Raw genomic sequence first — 21,947 nt, forward strand, 5'->3', positions numbered from 1 at the left:
GAGGCATAAGAAGAGTGTAGAACATCCACTACAAACCAACCAATCAATGCTTGCTGCCTTTGGAATTTTGCCTCCTTGCTTGATATTCTTTGTAGGAGAGCCAAACCATTTGTTGTGCAAAAAAGAGGTGAGTCTTGCCAACCTAATGGCAAGTGCTTGCTTATAAGACCCAATTTAAGGCTACCTAGGAAGATCCCAAGGACAACCCAAGTGTAAACCTCACTTTTGTAACTTCTTTTTAAAATTTTGGATATGTATTCTTCGTAAGCACATGTATTCTTTGTACGACAGCCAAACCATTTTGTTGTGCAAAAAGGGGGTGAGTCAATCCTAATCTTTATCCTGCTTTTTCCACTGTTCTTGATTTATAGAGATGGTTGGCAGAGCTACGCTTCAAGGTCCCCAAGCTGCAGCTAGTAATCCTTCTCCTTTTCAAGTCTCTTTTAATCTGGAACCTTTCTCTGGTGAGAAGAAAGTGTTGAGGAGCTGTCATGACCCTGTGAATATGTGCAGCATAAGTGTGAGCATGGTGGTCTGTGAGCAAGATATATGTTTAAGGTTTATAACCTTGTGGACAACCCCATGTGTGTGGAGGGGACAAAAAGGAACAAAGGTTCAAAGGTTTATAACCTTTATAAAAACCTTTTTTTTTGGAGCATCGTGGCCCCTAGGCTAATTTGGGGGCCTACACTTCTTTTTGAGAGAGTTGGGCTAGCACGCTTTCTCTCTCTCTTGCTTTTTGAAAGGAGGGCTGGCGGGCTGCGCTGGAACATACACAGGCGCAGCTGGATATCACACACACGCTTGCTTTTGGAGGGCTTGCTGGCTGCTGCGCTACAGTCTATACAGGCGCCCGTTGAATCTCTCTTTCTCCTTTGCTTTTGGCAAGAGGCTGCTGTGCTGCTGTACATACAGGCAGAGCTGGACATAGAGGCGTGGACTGTAGGAGGGAGTGCAGGGCTGGACAGCAGGTTCACCCATGAGTTTTCCCTCTCTCTCTCACGTTGAATCAGGTGCTGGACTGCAGGCGGCTGCAAGACAAGAGGGCAGGACAGAACAGAGCTTTTCTCACGCCTCCTCTCTCTTGTGAAAAGCGACACAAGGATTGTAAGTTTCTCTCCCTCTTTGTGAGCAGGTGGGACTGCAAGAAGTGTCAAATTGAGACTCTCTTTTCATTGGCTCGTGACTGTTTCAGAGTTGTTTTCTTTGGCCCTTTGTGAGAGGAAGGGTTTGACAGTTTGGAGGGTGGAAACAGGGCAAGTTTTTGGACTGATTTGGAAGAGTTTGTGGACTGTTTTCATGGCTGAGTTTGTGGCTATGTGCATGGGCCAGTTAGATGCATATTCAAGGCCTCATGGATGCACTGTCTTGGCAGATTAGAGGAGATAACAATGTGGTGTTTTTGGGACACAAAGTTGTGTGTAACGTCTATGCTAAGAGGTCTAGAGGATTGGCAGATTGGACATGCAGACATACAAGCCATGAATGCCCATGTACTAATTTAAACTTTTCCATTGAATTTGAATAAAGAAATACCGAAAGGGGCGCCAAGCTTTGGGGCCAATAGGTGTCGTTATTCTTTTTGTGTTGGAGCACTCTAGCTCCCATGTATTTGTTACTACATTTGGTTTGGGTGACTTTGGCCACCCTTTTATAGGCTCTTGGCCGGTCATCGAGCGTCCACACTTGGGCGCCCGCCTGTCCATACTTGGATGCCGGCCCGTTAGTCTATCCCTAACTCAGGTCGTCAATTAGCCTGCCTAGCTCCAAGCTTCCCCAAGCCTCGAAACTAGTCTTGCGTGCGTGTAGCACACGGTAGATACACACTGTGCACATGACACTAGCTCCCCACGGTGGCAGGTCATCGTTTATGTGATCAATCTTGCGGGTACACACGTGGAAGTGTGGGATCCAACGATGCCTAGTATGGAGGTCGAGATTCATGACTACAAAGAGGCTTTGGAGTTTCACATCATGAAGTTGACAGGGTGGATGTGATCTTTGGAATGTCTTGGTTTTTTGATAAGAGCGAGATGATAATGTTAGATTATCGGTCTCATAGGTGTAATTTTCCTAGTCGAGGTTGAGCACAATCTTGACACCCACTTTTAAACTATTAATGCTTGTAAACAAAGTGAATTGGCACAACAAAAATCAAGATAGTAATATTGAAATTTGAAATGAGACTTTAATAGGACTGGAAAGGGCTAGACCCCCTTGTAATATGATGGTAGTAACAAGGAACTTTACATACAAGCTTCATGGGCAATGCCTACTAGATTTCCACCAACATTCATGCTTATGAAAACAATTTCAAACATGTTGTGTCATAGTAGAGGTCGAATCCACACCTTTAATCGCGAAGGACCTCACTCCTCAATCCCCAATATCTTGCCACAAGTAGCTATGCTCCATTGGCATCCATACACATGCAAGTGTGTGTGAGGTCGAGACATAGGAGACCTTAATGGCCAAGAATGCAGATGTAGAGTAGGTAAAGAGAAGATAAGTAACTCTTACCTGGAGAATCGGTTGCCATTTACAAACACCTTCCAGCTTTAGGTGGAAGTAATGATGATAGAATACTCCATAGCACTTTCAACTGAAATTAGGATTTTTTTTAAAAAGAATTAAGGTTTTTGGAAATTAGGGATATTGCGAAATTGGGGTTTTAGCTCTTGGACGATTTGTTGGTGCCAAAATTGCTCAAAATCCTTGCCATCATGTATAAATCCATGAGAGAATAGTCGATTAAGTCAATCTGGGGCTAGAAATCCGTAATTAGATCATGTATAAGCCCCACCATGTAAGAGAACTTCCGAGGAGCAAGGGAGTATGGACCATTTTTGTGAGTAAAATCTTCAAATCCATCTCTTTTGAAGTTGGCGCCCCATTCAAGAGGGAGGAGGGAGAGAGGGATAAGCATTCCATATGCAAAATAGATGTCCATTGGACCACTTCAACAGAGGCAACATCTCATGAGTGGCTGGCACCTCATCCAAGACTCGCTTCCCCCCCGAGTGGCTAGGGGTTTTTACCAGACATTGTATCTCGATGGCAATCCAGGCACCCTTGTGACTTTCTCTATAGGGCGACATGGCAGATTGAGCCGACCCTTGACAGAGCACTTTACAAATAATGAGAGTGATTGGGTTTCATGACCACAAATGGCCCGTCGACCCACCCCCAGCCAAAGTGGCCAGAGAGATTTCGGAGGTCCCCGAGGATATGCCCTCGACATCTCCTTTTTTGAGTACATAGTTCGTCTAGGCGCAAGATTAAGATGCGAGAGGTCGATAGTAAGCCAGCAAGAGCAATGCACTGATAGACTAGGGGCATCCCTATGCATTTCCTACGTGATTTTCAAAAGTGGCCGTGGGACAGCTTCCTGTTCGGCGGACATGTAAGATTACTCTTTTTCTTTGGCAGACAGCTCATAGGAGCTTGGCAGTGGTTGGTAGTTGGAGGTTGGCAATTGGAGTCATAGCAGCATTGCCTTTGGGATTGTCTCAAGGCACAACAGGTTTGGGTGTGGATCCTTTGCATCTTCACCATGGACTAGGCACCAATGCACACCATCACCCGGGAAGTAGCCTAGGCTTCCGAGATAGCACCGACTTTAGTGTATGAGGAGACGGGACATGACCTCCCCGTCTCCTCTCTCACCACAGTATCTTGACAACACCGCTATCAGTAGCCCCACCAAGGGGGAGGCCCATTGGCCGCTACGAGAGGTGGGAGATCATCAGCAGTATAGTAGGATGGCACATTTGGTGTGCTCACTGTATCGAGGCCATAGAGGGCACTACCACACCACTTGTTGAGTCCATTCGGAGCATATGGACGGACATCATGCACACCCTCTGTGGCGAGTGGGAGACGCTTCAAGGTGGCTTTGGGCGTATGTGGAAGCGCTTAGAGGCTTTTCTATGGATTTGGAGCAATGGTTCTTTTCTCAGGGTTTGAGACAACGAGGCTACTTGGCTTTATAGGCCTCCTATTTGGTTGTTCTCCTCTTTTCCCATTGTATGAGATAGCCTTCCTCAGAGAGTGGCGTGCCATCGAGGAAGAGCCCCTCTCTTATCTCCCATTGTGTTTCTTGTCTCGGTTGATTGCGACTGGTCATGTACTTAGCCGTTTTGATTGTATTTTCATATCTAATGGAAGGTTTCTTTCTTGGGAAGAAGAAGAAGAAGAAGAAGAAGAAGAAGGGCAAGTTTAGTTCTCTGTTGGTTTGGAGTTACAAGCTGGATGAGTGATTATGCAATACATGGTGTCGTGTTCTAGGATGGGAGATCCATAGCTTTGAAAGCAAGAAGCTTTCAGAGACATAGATGAGGTATCCTAAGGAACCTTTGGCTGTTATCCATGCGATGAAATATGGAGGCACTATTTGTATAGGTCTTCATTTGTAGTCAGGATGGATCACCATGCGCTGAAGTATATTTGTGATCAACTCGACATGAGGGGTTGGAAGGCCAGATGGGTTCGACTTTGAGATCCGTTACGGCAAGGGAACCGATTGGGTTGCTGATGCCCTTAGTAGGACCCCGAGGTCAATGCGATCTTTTTTGCTGAGATAATGGTTTGTCTTGTGTCTCAGCGTTGCCAACATGATTCCCATTTTGGTCTAATTTGGCAATCGGTGTAGGTTGGTTGTGGGCCCATGAGATGTGAGTGTATTGGATATTTGGATGAGTGCTGTTGAGAGAAAAATATTGGAAATTATATCATTAGAGGTGGATTACTGTTCAGGGATGGCAAGCTTTGTGTGCCCTGATTTGGACATCCAAGTTTGGATATTGCATGAGTGCCATGCCGCACCTAGTGCAGGGCACCATGGCATACATAGAACCTTGGCCTTGGTTTGCTGGCATTTCTAATGGCCACGCATGAAATCCTTTGTCGAGGATTATGTGTGGAAGTGTACCAATGCCAGCTTGATAAACTAAAAGGCTGAGCGCTGTAGGGTTGTTGCATCCTTTGCAAATTCTTCATAACAAATGGCAAAGTTTCTTGATGGATTTTGTAGTTGATTACCCCAGACTAGTATGAGTCATGACTTAATCTGGGTCGTAGTAGATGGATTGACATAATCTGGGTCGTAGTAGATGGATTGATATAATCTAGGTCATAGTAGCTGGATTGACAAAGATGGCTCGATTTATCCCCAAAATAGTCGACAGTAAAGAGTCACGAGTTAGCTCAGCTCTTTGTGGTGTAGTTGTATAAGCTTTATGGACTACGTGAGGAGATTATCAGTGAGCGGGAGCCCAAATTCACTTCACAATTCTGGAAATCTTTGCTCTCCAAGTTGAAAACATGTCATCTTCGGATCATCCCGAGGCAGATGGAGAGGATGAACGAGACTATGGAGGATATTCTAAGGCATATGTCGCCAAGAGATAGTTTGAATGGGAAAGATATCTTCCACAGGTTGAGTTTTCTTATAATAGGAGTAAGCATATGGCTACTAGTTTTAGTCCATTTATGGTTGTGTACGGTTATTAGCCGAAGTGACTCACTGTTATAGAACTATGGGGGGTCAAGTTGCAAAGTTGCAAGATATACTGAAAATTGCAAGGGAAAGCATAGAGAGTGCTCAGGATTGCACTCGGTATTACACTAACTGACGGACCTTGAGAGTTTTGCTAGAGGGCATTGATGGGAATGAGAATGATCATGGGGGATTATCGTGGATTAGAGCCGTGGATTAGCATAAAAATGATGGCTAATGGGATATGATTGAGAAATCAATGGAGTTGATAGTTATATAGTCTTGTGGGTTGACTACCATGAGTATATAACATGCACATTCCTAAAAGGTGAATTTGGGCATGTTCCTGGATTCATCTAGGTATATAATTCAGCCGTATTAGCGGACATGCAGATTTCACATTGTGAAGTTTTCGTCTGAGTTATGGCCAGTTGATATTGTGCTTATTCTTTCTATCTTTAGCGGTGCATTTGCCCTATCAACTACTTATTTGCTGTACTAATTCCCTCTATTTGCTACTTCCCTTAGTGCTAGGCTTCATTATGGCTGAGTCTGCCCCGCATCTTCGGAGGTTTGGCAGAAACTCAGTACGAAGGGCTTTGTGTGAATATATGCTCTGATGTGTGTGTGTGTGTGGTGTGCGTGTGTGAGAGTATATCTTGATACAGAGTTCTACACCCTCTATTGGGCACTGATGACGTTAGTGGGGATGTCGTAGTATCTAGTCCATACTATGCATAATGGAGTTGATAGTTATATAGTCTTGTGGGTTGACTACCATGAGTATATAACATGCATGTTCCTAAAAGGTGAATTTAGGCATGTTCCTGGATTCATCTACGTATATGATTGAGAAATTAATCACAAAGCATAATGAGAGCAAGATGTTGATAATGAAAACACGTCTATTTTGCATTAGATTCATGCCTCTTAAACAGGCTTGTGGATATAAAACTGCTCCCCTTGATTTGTGGATCTAGATACCCTTTCCATGTGCTCCAAGTCAATATTGGTGGCTAGTATTCAAGGCTCTTGTCCACTTGCATTAGGCGTAGATACCTTCACCTCGTACTGGCTTTCACATTGTTTGGATTTACTCTAAGGTGCACTCTTTTAAGGCTCATTATTACAAGGCTTTCATTTCTAAGGTTTTGGGCTCTACAGCATGGACATTTAAATGGCTCCTCCTAGGATGGGTGTCACTTGATTTTTCCCAACAATCTCCCCCTCGAGTGAAATTTATCCCTCTAGTATATGTGGATTTAACCTATTTTTGTTTGACGTAGATTTTCACCATCTTAGCGTTGGTGATGTTTTACACAAGGTAGGAAGTGGGGTTGGCCTTATGGCCTTTGGTGATTAGAATGCCCAATTATGATGGGCTAGGTTAACCTCTTATGCTCATCCAGAGGCCAGCTCACCTTATAGTTACACTTCATTTTACTCTTTGCTTTTGATAGACCACGCCCAAGGATTATTTGACGCAGAATCAATGTGGATCAAGGTAGAGGACATACTTGAGAAAACATAGCAAGGCATCCATAGACCTGAACGTCGAACACGTCGCATAACCGCAATAGATTGTGGCTAGCAAGTCACCACCCAACCTTAGGTTCGGTGCCCTGAGCCTGAGGTTAGATTGCCGTGAGCTTGCTAGTCATTGATGACCCCAATTTGGTGTCCCATACCACTTAGCCATAGCCACTCGTTGACAGCTCTATGGCCATGAGATCTTGCACGTTTTGTAGTAGCCTTTGGCTCCTTGATCTCTTTTGTTTAATAAGTGACCCCAAGTCACTTATATAGTAGTAACCTCGCTCATAGTTGCTATGAAACGCGTTTCAAACTTTAGTAGACCCGTTTGAAACGTTTCAAACGTCTGGGAGTTTGAAACGCGTTTCAAACTTGGCTTTTTATTTTTTAATGTTTTTTTTTTCCGAGAAAAGATCCTTTCATTAGTTATATAAAAAATGCCCGTAGGGCTACAAAAAATCTCTCCTGCTCATAAGAGAAAAAGAGCAGGGAATACAGCATGGCAGCCCGGGAGACTCTCCCTAGGTGCTGCAAAATACAAGCATCAGCACAATGGACTGAGAGGCTAAATCATACAATAGGGGGGGGGAAGAGCCAAACAGGTGGCCTGTAGTGCCAACGGGGGGGTCCCGTGTGTAAGGTGTAGAAGGGGCCACAACGCCAAGTGGTGTGAAAGGCCTGGCGCCGCAAGATCGCCTCATCCATGCGGTCGTACTGTCCTCGCAGGGTGTGGATCAACTCCTGCCAAATCCCCCGTACAGTCTCTGCTGGTGGCTCCAATCTCCCCTCAAAGGCCGTGAAGCACCGGGCCCTCCAGGTGAACCAGATGGTGAGGCTGCTGAGGAGCTCCCATCGTAAATCCCTCTCGTGTCCAGCTGGCGGACGAGAAATCCGGTGCCGGAACCAGGCGAGGCTGGCCCCTAATAAATCTGATGGCCTGACTGCCCTGCTCCATCTCATAGCCCATAGCAGGCCCTGACGAGGTCGACCAAGCAGCAGCAGCACCCCACGTAAACATACCCTCTGGAGAGAGGGGAGCCAGAATACGCAGCATCCGCAGCCAAATCTGCTGTGCCTGAGGGCAATCCCAAAGGCAATGTCTCTATGTCTCCATAGGGTGGCCGCATCGGACGCAGGCCGCCGGAAGACGGCTGTAAACAAGCCAAGTGCCAACTGCTGAGCCCCTATGGGCGACCAGCCACTGAAAAGTCGAGATCCTGCGGGCCTGTCGACTAGCCTAGAGCCGAGCCCAAAAATCCTCCAGGAACTCCTGTGAGAGTCCCTGCAGCCGCCAATGCCCCGCTGCCGCTGGAGAGACCGTCCTCCTCGCCGTCAAAATATGCCGCCCCAGCCGAACAGTATACTGGAAAAAGGTAATCTCTATGGCCTCAAGGGATGCATAGGGATCATGCCACTCGTACTCCCCGGGGTCCCACTGTAGCCGGGCCAAAGGGCGCGCTGCATATGCCCATATGCGCCAATCCGGGAGCACATCTGCAGGGTCGGGGTCAATATGCCACTTCCGAGAAGCGGCGGCCACTACCCGAATCCTCTGCAAGGTGCACTCTGCAACCAAAGGCGACTCCATCTCCACTCTCTGGAGTCTGCCCTCATCCTGAATCTCATAGTAGAGGCAACCGCCATCCTCAGTGCAAGCTCTGACTGCAATCAGGATCTCCAACTGTGTAAAGGCTCCCATCCACCGTGGGGCCACTGGCTCAAGAGGCGTGAACCACTCCTCTGTGAGTGCCTCCTGAATATCATCCCTCATAATCAATCCCCCTCTGAAGTGACTCAGCCTCTCCACCTGGATCTCCTATGGGAGACTGCAGAAGGTCTGCCAGTCTCCAAAACTACGAGCTGGGCCTGCCGCTAAAGGTCCCCAGGCTAGACGAGGCCGAGAACCCAGCATATGACCCTGCTCCGTGCGAACCGCTGGGTTCCAGATGAGCGGCTGTCTGGCCCGCTCCTCAACACAAGAAGGTGGTCGCTGAGAGAGCCCCGGTCTCAGCAGCTCCCAAGCTCTCAGGATACTCAAAGCAAATCTGTCCTCCCATCCTCTACTGAGGCCTGTCCTCCTCATCTCTATGAAGATCCATCGAATCTCTGGTGCCCAAGTACCCCCTGCTGGGGGTGCCCGAGCCTGCAGCCGCTGCAAGAGGAGCTCTTTCCAAGGCTCAGCGCCTGGAAGCAACCCCCGAACAATAAGCTTCCCCAATAAGGCTCTACTCTGATCGACTGGATCTATAATGCCCAAACCTCCCTGAGCCAACGGAAGTGTAATAACTGCCCATGCAACCTTTGCCCGAGCTGGCTAACCGTCCCGCCCAGACCACAGAAAGTTCCTGATCAGTCTCTGTACCTGGCTGATGCAAGAGCGCGAGAAAATCCAGCAAGACGTAATGTACCACATGGTCGCTAACAGCACCTGATTCGCCACCACCACCCTTCCGGCCAAGGATAGTCGAGCTGTGCTCCAATACAAAAGCTTCTTGCGAATGCTCAGAAGAAGCGGGGCAATCTGCTGCTCAGGTGACAAATCTAGGCCAATCTGGCATCCCAAATACCGCACTACTGTGCCTGGAGGAATCCATCTAAAACCGGGGTCCGGGCTCCATGCCGGAGTGGGAGCACTACTGATCCAAAAGGCCACTGTCTTGCGCCAATTGATCAATGCTCTCGAAGCTGCACTAAAATCCTGGAGCGACTGCTCTGCCCGAAGAAGATTGGCCTCTTGGCCAATTGATCAATGCTCTCGAAGCTGCACTAAAAACCTGGAGCGACTGCTCTGCCCGAAGAAGATTGGCCTCTTGGCCATGCAAAAATAAGCCCGTGTCATCTGCAAACTCAGTATCAAGCAGGTCCTCCCCCCGGACTGGGAGCTGCAGTCCTCTCAAACCAACCTCCTCTGCCGTTAAATACATGCTCATAGCCTCCGCAAAGAAGAGAAAAAGAAAAGGAGCGAGGGGACACCCCTGACGGACTGATCTGGTCAGCTCAAAACTCGGCCCCCGTCCTCCTGTTTATTTTTTAATGTTATTTAAGACGGGTCATATCAGTCGATTCAGCCGCTTTCCAGAGAGCAAAAAAAACACGCCGTGCATAGTACAGAGGAGAAAGTTGACTGTCTGAGGAGGATGGAGATGACCATGAGGAGGAGTCGTCGTCTCCGTCTGAGGAGGATGACTCCTGAGTCCTGACTCCTGATTCTATTTTCTACTTTATTTTGTACTATGTACTGTGTGTCACATGTGACACGGATTGTGTTTGACTATTTACTATTGACTCTTGAGCTTACTTATGATGAGCATTTACCATTGAGACTCTGTGTCATGTGATTTGTCTATTTAGTATTATCTATGATTGTTGATTCATGAATCATGATTGAAACCTGCAGGCTGCAGCCTGCAACCTTTGAAGTTAAAGTTTGGCATTTGAACTTTGTAGTTTGTACATATTCAGCATACACCATGGCTCATTTCTTTCTTGCATTGTTTTTATCTAGGATTGAAGTTTGAAACTTTGAGTTTGAAGTTTGAACATGGATGACTGCCTTGGCATATTTGGCATTTGCTATCCCATGGGCCATGGGCCCATTATGCATAGATGATAGTACATACTTATTACTAAATCCTGATACATCATACAAGCATGCATATATTCAACATATTATCATTTTATCAATGCTATCAATGATCCCATATATTCTGGCATATAAATATCATATATGGTATTGATTTTTCACATGCCAAGATGGGAAAGTTTGAAACGCGTTTCAAACTTCTGGGAAAGGTTTGAAACGTTTCAAACGCGTTTTTGAAACGCGTTTTTTGAAACGTGTCGCTACTATGACCTCGCTATAAGTGGCCTGCTTTTATTTATAAAGCTTTCCTGCATTATTTATAAGCTTTTAGCCATTATTAGCCCCTAGTTATTATTATTAGTCCGTGGCTATTATTTCCAATCCCATGGCCAATCTAGACCTCCTCTTGCTACGGCCCTTAGCCTGTGTGTGAACCCTCTAGGTCCCCACGCCCTTGGCTAATCCTTAACCCTAATTCTGGGCTAGTCCACGTGTTAATTCCATGTGTTCCCTGCCCTTGCCTTAGGCTGGTCAGGACGTAAGTTTAATTCGCATCCTTGCAAATGCATAAGGAGAACAAGCTTCTATAAGCAAATCCTCAGATCCGAACACCCACCAATAGCATCTACTCAAGTCTACTGCCTCTTATCTAAGCCAGCGTAAGACTCCTCTTGTAGAACTTGCTATAAAGAGCCAATTTCTTACTGTCGATCCAACTCTTGTCCAAGAGTTGAATCCCAATAGGACAACTAGTCACAAGGTGCAACAAGCTCTACCATAACAACCCTAGCACAACTCGTCAATTATACCAAATGGCATCTTGCATAAGTTGTCGTTAAACACTAGTTCACTTAATGCACAAACAAGTCCTATGCCATGTACTTCCAGTACAATAAACCAACCACAAGATTTCCCCTGTCCAATCTTTATTTGGGATTGAACGGAGACTGTTTTCAGGCATAACTAGTAAATACTCACGTACGATGCTCACGTCTACTTTAGGGCAAGCATAAAATTCAATTTTTGTGTGTGTCCCATCTCGAAAGCGTGAAGATCACATACGACTTTCAAACAATCCTGTGTATTTTCCTTGTCCTCAAATAGCCTGAAGACAACATACAACTTTATAACGAATTCCACCCTAATATGTCAATGGGCTACGCTCCATCGAACAGGTGGAAAGTCCATATTATTCGATGAGTAACTTATCATGTCACTCTTTTTCTCACTCCCCTAAATTGGGAATGGTCATGTTCTCATGTAGAGGCCCTACTTCCAAAAGCGAACAAGGAAGTATAACATCATATGTGGAGTTACATCCACTATTGAGCGATCTTGAATCTTGGATACGCAACTTGGTCTTAGGCACTTAGTCCTAGATGGAGAAATTGCAAACTTCTTATCTCTCTCATGTACAAGTCTGAGGCTGCCTCATGCATCACTATGCATCAATATCACTAGGCCATCACAAGTGTCTAAAGAATCACCCTATGGATAACATGTCATGCTCGGACAACCAAGAAAGTTCCTTATCTTGTTGTCACTCATGGACTAACACTGCCCCTCCTAGTTACCATAGATTAACTATGCCCAAGCATAGAGCGTCTAGATCAGAAATCCGTGAAGCCTCAGGAGATCCTACATGAGAGTACACTATGGCATCGCATACCACTAGAGCACACCCCACATAAAACCCCTGTTAAGCATTTGATCATAGGTGGAATGGCCAACTTTCCCCCCCTATATCTTAGCCTTGAAGCAACCGAATTTCCCCCTGAACACCAAGGTTAAACCTTAGGTCAACTTGAGGGTCAATCTAATCCATGCAAAGTCGAGTATAATACCGTGTCCTTGTAGCACGCATGGAAGCCTTGCGGTACTGAATTCTGAATTATGCTTATATACATGTGGGAGATGCTGGTCGGCCAGCATATGAAACTGTCGGTCAGCATATGTTGCTGTTGGCCAGCCTTGGACAAATACCTGGGGATTGAGTCCCATAAAATTCTGCACTTGTCTGTCCGTGCTGCTGACCAACCCCTGATGCTAGCCGATTGGCTGCACAAGCCCATGCTGGCTGCTGCTGCCGACAGGTTCCTATGCTTCATCCCATGTTGTTTATGATGTTGTTGATGATGATGATGAAGATGATGTGACTGCACATCCTTAAAAAAAACCATGTCTACTAATGTAGAAAGCATGCAAGACTATAAATTTCATTACAGTTCGGCAAAAAACCTCTTTTTATTAAGTAGGGGTTGTACAATAGTACCAAAAAATACAAGTATCATTCAAGTTGTGCAATCTCTCTCTCATATAGGTTGCATACTGAGCCTCTAGCAGTAGTGCTCCATCCATCACTAGCTCAGTACTTTCATAGTTTATTTCATGTTCATTTTGTCCTTTTTTCTTTTGGGACATCCAGAAGACATTGACAGTTGTACATTGATTTGCCTCATAGGTCGAGTTCGGCCTCTAGTAGACGTTAATACAACTTTCTTTCTTCTTTCTTTCTCTCTCTCTCTCTCTCTCTCTCTCTCTCTCTCCTAGACACTCCACCACGATGATGATAGTTCATTCTCCATAGCTCCGTGTGTATCTTTTGTGATATCCAATATGGTATTAGAGGTTGGGTTGCCATCATCAGCCTTGTGATTTTTGTCTCATGCCCATGGTGCGTTTTTTATGATCTTCATGTAGCATTTTTTTCTTTTCTTTTCCTCATCGGTTCATACTTTTGCATTAATCATCATGACGTGAGTAGGCTTGCGTTTGTGCGTTTTCTAATGCCCGTCACCACTGCGTCAACTACGACAATGGTACCATCTCTTCTTCAAGTGTCGATGTTTTCCTCTTTGGGGAGCCTCTGTTGCCATAGCAGCACCCACTTGCTGCATGTGTTGGGTATTTTGAAGTCTCTTGTGTCCTGCATGTGTTGGGTATTTTGAAGTCTCGTGTCCTGTATGTCCGCTACGTGTACCTGTCAATATGTGTGTATCCATCTATATGTGTTTGTATAGGTGTGAACACCTCATGTATGTGTAAGTGTGTGAACACCCTATTGTCTGGATAAAATAAGTGTGTGCCATGCGTCATGTCCCCATATGTGACTGTGATTTGTGTGAGTCAAAAGATAAGGTTTGCAACCTATAAAAGCATGTACTTGGTGCTGACCAGGCGGCGTTGGGCGCCTAGAGGCCTTGCTGGGAGTGACTCCTTTTTCGACTTCGATTGGCCGTTTTGTTCCCTTGGCCAGCCTCGTGCCTTCGCCCTTCAACAGTCGCACACCTCACCATCCGACTGCCTGCTCAGTGCTCGCAGCCGCCATCTTCTCTCGTAGCCACCGACTAGCTGATGTTCTCCTAGCAGCTGTTGTTGGTTGTTCTTGCATGTTCGCAGCTCTTCGATAGCAGCCCATCAGCTCTCCATCAACATTGAGTCCACTGTCTATAGCACCTGCAACGAGCAGACATCATCATCACCATCATCATCATTATCAGGCCAAAAAATTGAATTGGCGCTTCTCACAAATTAGGTGATAAAACTCTAATTAAATTTCCCACATCTTCAACAAATTAGGGCATTTACAAAAATTAGGCAAAATTCAACAAATTGAAGCACGAGCGACAGTAACAATTTGGGGCTTTTTTGATTTTTCTCTTCATGCATCAAAATTGAAGCTAGCAGTGACTGAAAAATCAGGGGTTCCAAAATTAAGGCAAGATTTTTATAATTGAACCTTGTGTACACACTAAAATTTGGGGCTTTCTCAAATTAAAGCCTCCTATAGCACACTGAAGACTCCAGACCTGCAATTTTGAGAGTCATGGGCTAAATGCCCTAAGGAGCTGTTCCATGGGCTACATCGACGTTATTTTCTGGGCATTCTTGCCAAGGGCTTCATCGATAACATCACTCAAGAGCAAGGGTAAGCATGCATGTGCAACAGCTGTGCGAGGAGCATCTCTCAACTTGGGGGATTTATCATTTTTCCTTTATGTTTCTGTTTGAGTGTCTTGGATTCTCTTCGCGGGATGTCCCCCAAAATCTGGTAATCTTGTGTGTGTGTGTTATGTTTTTCCGTCTAAATGTTTGTATTGCCTTGTGTTATAAAAGGCATTGTAATTTCCCTGATTACCCTGGTTTGAGTCAGTGGGGTAGTCTAGAAGGGCCGAGGAATCTCATGTGTGGCCAAGCTCCATTTGCAAGCGTAACAGTGATCTGTTGTATCACGTCAGGTATCGCCACTGAGATCTTTTGCATGATGTGGTGAGAGTGAGCCCAAATCACCATAAGTATGAAGGCCACTTCATAAGGTACCACCTTCGGTCCAAAGGGGGGTTTGTTGGGTATTTCGGAGTCTCGTGTTTTGTATGTCCACTACGTATACCTGTCAATATGTGTGTATCCATCTATATGTGTTTGTATATGTGTGAACACCTTATGTATGTGTAAGTGTGTGAACACTCTCTTATCAGGATAAGATAAGTGTGTGCCATGTGTCATGTCTCTATATGTGAGTGTGATTTGTGTGAGTCAAAAGATAAGGTTTGCAACCTATAAAAGCATGTACTTGGTGTACTTCAAATCATATCAAGCAATCCAATATTCATTGAGTCGTACAATCACCTTCTCACTAGCTTTTACTCTCTCTATCTTTGTCTCCCTTCTCTCTGTATAGCCGTTTCTCACTCTCTCTATTTGTCAACATGGAGTACCATCCTCCACAGGCTTGGCTCTATGCAACAATTGTAACTATTTGGTCCTCCTAGCTCTTTTCACATGATGGAACTCATGCGCGGACACTTGGACTGGTTGATGGACCCAAGGGAACAGGGATCCTTAAGGTGACATAGGAAAAAGCACCCTTCTTGGTCAAAAAGCAAGGAAAAGCAAAAAGTCAAACTATGTTGACCAAAAGCTGAGGGCTTGGAAAGAGGACATCAAATTGGATCAAAAAGCTAAAAGTTGCTTTTTCAAAACGCATCTCCAGGGCCAAAAAGCATGGCCCTAATGTTGTAAAATAACAAATCAAGAACTTTGGCTATTATTAATGATATTTAATAAAGAAAAAGCAAAAGCAAGAAAATAAAACAAAAGTAAAGAGGCAAAGCAAAAGCAAGGCAAGGCAAAAAGCAGGAGCTCCAATCTAGTGTACAAGAAGCTTGTACCCTCGTGGAGAGGCATAGAAGAAGAACTCGTGGAGAACCACCTTGGGGAGAGCAAGAACCTTGTCATCTTCTTCTCCACCCTTAGCCTCAACTCCGCCCTGCAGCTCATCCACTGCAGTCTGCCGCCTCTGCAGAGTTGATTCCATTGAGCGCCGCCCCTGCAGTGCCATCTCTGCTGGCTGAACCGTCGTCGCCCCAAAGCCGCTTTTGCTAGTGGCTCAGCTGCTTCTGCTGCCCAAAGCTGCCCTTCGTCGCCGTCGCCGTCGCCCAGAGCCCTTTTCCGTTGCCTGTTCGTGAGAATTTCGCCATCGTTTGCTCCACCGTCGCCGCCCGTCTTCTGCCGTTTGCCACCACCAGCAGCACCACTTGTTAGTTGCCTTCTTTGGAGGGAAATTCCCTTTAAAAAACCGCCTCCTCGTCTTCTCTTTTGGAGAAAGAAACTCGGGCCGTGCATCTTTCTCAATATATCGTCCCTGAGTACTTTGGGAGATTTTCGTGAGCAACAAAGAATTGATTCATATCTTGGTACTAGCCCGGTGTTAGACTGTTGTGGGTCATCCTTGTGGTGAGCTCAGCCGACATCATGGTCCTGGCTTGGAAAAGCTTGGCATGGAAAAGCTCGTGGATTGTGCCTGAAATAAATTCTTGAAAAGGGGGTGGGGCTTGTTCCCCGCTCAACGTGGTGTTCTCTGTGGTATCCCTATTTCCATTTCTCTCTCTCCCATTCTCTCTCTCTCTATCTATATTTCTTGTACACATGGCTGAATTTGTCACTACACGCTCCGTTGGGCTTGAAGCAGCTAGCCCTAGGTCAGTAGCATGTACTGCCGCCGAGCTCCTCGCTTCTGCATTGCCAACAGCATCAAGTAAAGCCTGTTGCCGAGCAGGTGGACCTTGCTCAGCCAGTTGCCTTCGCTAGCACTTGCTTAGCCACCTCCGCCCAAGGTCACCGCCGTGGGTGTTCTTTCATGCGCGACATTTCAGACTGATGCTGTTGCCCATTAGCCCATGCTCCTGCGCTCTACACTAGCCTTACCTTCAACCCCTATGCTATACCAACAAAGCCTTTGCATTTTTTTTTCTAGATCTCTGCTTTTCTCAAGTTTTGTGATTTTTATCAATCCACGTCATCATCTGCAAAGGTTGATACAACTTGTACATGTGCTTAGTGATCATCTCAGTTTGAGTTAAAATATTATGGAGATGTTCATCCATTCTCTCGGGTCCTATGCCTTGGCCACCATTGTGTCCAGAGTAATTCAACCATGAGTATTGCAAGCACAATCATGAAGCTTCTCGGGACATCAGCGTGTGTGAAGACAAGGTTGGTCATAATTTATAAGTGAGTTTTGGTCGTCCAAAACTTAATAAAGCATGCACACACTCACTTATAAATTAATGCTAGTTCCTAAGGTTAGGTTTGACCAATACTTACGATCTGTCACATGCCACATAACCATGTCAACAGACAGTTTCACATGCATGGTTCACGGGTGGGTGTCCTCTTACCCGAAACTACACATTGGTCAAGCAAGCATGAAAATAGCATGCAAATTCAATTTGCAAGCAAGCACATAATGATGCTATGCAATGCAACGTTGGTGTGGACAATCCTGGTTCATGAGACTATACCAAAATAGACGTGTTCCAGGCAAGTACACGAGGTACCAGACCCAATGAAACACCAATCCTCCAGGCATTTCCGGGCATGTACACATAGGCACAAGTCCCAATGGAAAGCCAAATCCATAGTATCACATGAGTGGCATCAATCTCCTTGGATAACAGCCATGGATGCTTGTCCGTTGTATACACATGATGAGAAAGCATGGTTGGACTAGTTGGGTAGCCAAATGGTGACAATATCTTCCTTGAAAAATATGCATGAGCTTCAAGTCACATTGTCTTGGACATGACGACGCAAAAGGATCTTCATCGGCATTGAGGGGAGACTCTTCTTTCTCAACTTCTAGTCCTTTTTTATTTGAGTCAAGGGTTCTCTTGCCGAGATGTCTCTCAAAATCTGAATACTTTGTAGTAGGGTTCTTTGCCCGAGATGTTCCCCAAAATGTGAATATTTTGCGTCTTTTTGTAATGCTCTGTCATTCCCTCTTTACCTTGCTTAGAACAAGGGGGGTTTGCTTTGGTATGCTAATGTAAGCTGTTTGTGTCTCCCGAGGTAGGACCTGACCTCTGAGTCTTTCACAAAGACCATGCTTGTTAAGCCTCTGAGCCATGCTTGTTGAGCCTTTGGAGCCACGCTCACTGGCCTTTGAGCCATGCGTACTTTGCCTCTTAAGTTTGAAGTGGGGAACATGCCTTGTTTCTTTGCTAGTGTTGGATTATAGGGACTATTGAAGGCTATCGAGACATTAACTCCATCACTCTGAAGGGGGGCATGTTGTGTATATTGGAGTCTAGTAGTGTGTCCATTGGTGTGAACACCCCCTTAGGGTGTGAACATAGTTGCCACACGTTTTTTGAAACGCGTTTTTGAAACGTGTTTGAAACGTTTCAAAAACGTTTCAAACAAATTTCCAAAAGTTTTTTAAAAGTTTTTTTCAAATTTTTTTTCAGGTGTTTTTTCCAGGTTTTTTTTAGGGGGGTGTCCATAAATTTATGTTTGGTACAGTTTAATGCTAAAATCTACATTCAACTTTCATATACATGAATCATGATACATCATGAATGATGAATCCATGATTCAAATTTCATACTGAATCCTGATTCTTAATACATCATACATGATTACAATTTACATCATACAATGATCATACATGTAACATGAATCATGATACATCATACATGATACATGGCAGTCTTCAGGAATCAGGAATTAGATCATAGATGGCAAAAACCCATATAATTATTAATAGCATAACCAGTTTGAAGTTACAAGTTACAACTTACAACATACTAAGCAACATACTAAGCACTAGTGAATAGTGTCAAATGATAAATCTGAAATCTGAAATACAGATGTCTGTACCGAAAGACCAAATACAAAAACTCTGAAAAAACAAATGGTCTCCAATGTCTGGAGTCTGGACTCTCAACTCTAGACTCAAGTGTCAAGAGTCAAGAGTCACTAGTAGTAACTAGTAACTACTCAGCATCATCCTCCTCTGAGGAATGTGAGTCTGTGTCGTAAGAAGATGAAGCCTCAGCCTCAGCCTCAGCACTCGTAGATGCATGATCTGCTGATGTCGGTGCCCGTGATCGTGTCATAGTAGCTGGTGCCATCATCTCCTCGTATAGCATGGCATAGATGTCGCGCTCCTCAGCAGGGATCTCTGGTACGTCCTTCACTTTCTCTATGTCGATCTTGTCGACATTCACTTGGCGCGGCTCAATGGGATTGCCTTGCTGCTCAATTAAACGGAGGTTGCAATGACAATACACCAACCGTTCTAATTGAGCAGTGGACAATTTGTTCCTCTTCTTTGTATGGAAGAGGGCCCATGTGCTCCAGTTTCTCTCACATGGACCAGAGCTGCAATCCTGTGAGAGGACTCGTAATGCAAGGCGTTTCTGTCAAAAGATAACAGAAAACTTTATAAATAATAAGAAGAAACAACTTATATAAGTTGTAAGTACTAAGTTGTTACTTCAAAGTGCAAACTTATTACATGTAAGTTGTAACTTGTCAGTGGGCACTTACCAGAACTGGAGTACCGATGCCATATTTCTCCCACCAAGAGACTGGCTGAAGCTGAGTCTCTCTCAAAACTGCAGTGGCTCTCCCAAAGGCATGACTCCCATTCCGAAATACTAGGAGCTCATCCTCTAACTTCCTGAGGAGCTGAACATCACCTCCAGTCCAGGTCTGGATGTAAGACTGCCATCCCTCTTCTAGCTCCTCATTGTTGAACTGCTCCTCATTCCGCCATAGTGGGTGTAGTATATGGGCAACCGCATGGATTGGCCTATGAAACCAATCCCATCTACGGTTCCACACCTCCCTGATGTCCTGGATCCTGTTCAACGACACTTGGAAGCATGGAATTAATATCAATGTATAATGTGGCCACTGGCAACTAAAAGAACAACAATGACATACAATGATACATACCTCTCAGCTGATAGTATAGTGCATCGATCTAGGGCCTCTCCAATGCGGTCCATGAACTCATATAAGAGTCCAAGGGTGCTGCCCTCCATGTCCGTAATGCGAAGCACACTATATATAGGCTGAGTGGCCGTGACAAGTGCAAGGGCCTCAGCCCACCAAGTGTCTCGCATTACCGCGCGCACAAATGCTACTGCCTTGGGATGCTCTCTATCATCCCATGCCATCCACTCCTGAGAGACAACAGTGCGGAGTAAACCTGTACGGACCCGCACAAGCCTCTCAACCACAATGAGCATGTAAGCAAACCTGGTGTTTGAGGGCTTCAACAACTCCAAATCACTGTGTGCACGAAACATAGCTAAAACCTTTGGCCTCTTGGTGACAAACTTCACCATGCTCCGAGAAGTACTAAAGAGGTCGGCAATCCACCCAATTTTGGCCACATCCTCTATCAAGAGGTCCAAGCTGTGTGATGCACATGGAGTCCACACTATCTTTGGAAACTCATCCTCTAACATCCTGCCCATAGATACACAATTTGACCCATTATCTGTAACTACCTGCACTATGTTCTCTGGGCCAATCTCTAGCACTGCCTCACGCAAATGTCTCCATATGAATGCTCCAGTAACAACTGTACCTGGAACCGAGGCATCAATGGCACGCAAAAACATTGTGCCCTTACAACAGGACACCAAAATGTTATATACATTTCTCTTTCTCATGTCTGTCCAGCCATCACAAAGCAATGTGCATCCATATTTCTGCCAGGTTGCCTTCAAAGGCTCCATCTCAAGCTCCACTGCCTTCTTCTCCTTCCTTAAGTGGGTTTTGCGAAGGGACTCATAAGATGGACCCTCCCACTCATACCCAATGCGGCTGATAGCTTTAATGGCCTTCTTCCAACGAGGAGTACGCACGACGTGAAATGACAAAGCGCATTGTATAAACAACTTTGTCAATTCACGTGTGGCCTCCTTGACAGCTTGCTTTTGTATGCCTGCTTTAATGCCTGCCCTCTTTAGAGAAGGCACGGTGGGCAATGAAGATCTGTGGGCTACAGGAATGGAGCTAGACCCACCTGCTTGACTCTGCAAATCATCCTCTGTCCTAGCTCTTTTGGACACATCACCTACAGAATCTGTATCCTGTACATCATCATCAATAGGCTGAATTCCCTTTGCTGCTTCATGTTCTCTCTTCCATTGCTGAAGAGACGCTACAACCTCTCTTGGTACTTGACTGCAAGGGCCAATGCCTTCCCCTCTTACTCCTGTAAAATGGGCCTTTACCCTAATAATAGACCCACCTGACACTTTGGCACAAAAATTGCATTTCCACCTTTCTGTGCCTGAACCCCCATATCTGCTCACAGGAGTTACGTGGTTCCACATGGCATCCTTAGCCCGAGGCATGATGAATGAATGAAGAAATTTGGGCAACCTGGCAAGAAATGCCCAAATTTCAAATCTGAAATTTGGTCCAAAATCAGAAAAAATCAGCATTTAGGGTTATTAAAAACCTGAGAAGCAGGGTGCGTAGGGGCCGGAGGAGTAGGCTTGGTGCGTAGGCAAGGTGTGCATGCACCAATGTAGGCAACCTGGCAAAAAATGCCCAAATTTCAAATCTGAAATTTGGTCCAAAATCAGAAAAAATCAGGATTTAGGGTTAGTACAAACCTGTTACCTACGGTGCGTAGGGGCCGGGGGAGAAGGACTGGTGCGTAGGTAGGGGTGCAAGCAAACCTGGAAGACTTCAAAGGCTGGAAACGTCTCTTTCAAGCGTCACTTTCAAAACTGAAATGCCAGGAGATACTGCATCGTACGTTTTCTATCATAAAAAAAAACTGGCCCAGCAAAAAAACGCGTTTCAAACGTTTGAAACGTTTGCACGTTTCAAACGAGTAGCCTAAAGTTTGAAACGCGTTTTTTTGCAACTATGGGTGTGAACAACCCCCTAGGTCAAAAGATGAGGCTTGATGCCTATAAAAGCAATGTACATGGTGGAAGTATTATCGTAATTCATTCATCATTGTGTTGTGTCATCTCTCTCCATTGCTCTCTCTCTCTCTCTCTCTCTCTCTCTCTCTCT

The 21,947-nt window shown here is 45.3% G+C and overlaps 2 protein-coding genes across 2 annotated transcripts in view; one reads left to right on the forward strand and one right to left on the reverse strand.

The window, feature by feature from the left end:
* The window catches only part of LOC147629097 (SNARE-interacting protein KEULE-like), a 71,161-nt gene that overhangs the window by 27,168 nt on the left and 22,046 nt on the right, over positions 1-21,947 (forward strand). The gene's annotated exons all lie outside the window — the stretch shown is intronic.
* LOC147629098 (uncharacterized) lies at positions 18,633-21,451 on the reverse strand. The gene is made up of 4 exons (XM_086812483.1): positions 21,379-21,451; positions 19,857-21,299; positions 19,446-19,761; positions 18,633-19,315 (listed from the first exon to the last, which is right to left on the reverse strand). The coding sequence occupies exons 2-4, from the start codon at positions 21,269-21,271 to the stop codon at positions 18,890-18,892; spliced, it is 2,157 nt and encodes a 718-aa protein (XP_086668609.1). The 5' UTR covers positions 21,272-21,299; positions 21,379-21,451; the 3' UTR covers positions 18,633-18,889.

The sequence above is a fragment of the Cibotium barometz genome, chromosome 18 (assembly GCF_041138505.1).
Source record: "Cibotium barometz isolate CiBa-2024 chromosome 18, ASM4113850v1, whole genome shotgun sequence".
NCBI lineage: Eukaryota > Viridiplantae > Streptophyta > Polypodiopsida > Cyatheales > Cibotiaceae > Cibotium > Cibotium barometz.

Excerpts from the sequence above, each read along its gene's own strand:
- LOC147629098 (XM_086812483.1), bottom strand. The coding sequence starts at position 21,271 with ATGCCTCGGGCTAAGGATGCCATGTGGAACCACGTAACTCCTGTGAGC. Across the intron at positions 19,762-19,856 it reads ACTATACTATCAGCTGAGAG|GATCCAGGACATCAGGGAGG; the intron begins GTATGTATCATT and ends GTCGTTGAACAG. Across the intron at positions 19,316-19,445 it reads GCATCGGTACTCCAGTTCTG|AAACGCCTTGCATTACGAGT; the intron begins GTAAGTGCCCAC and ends ATCTTTTGACAG.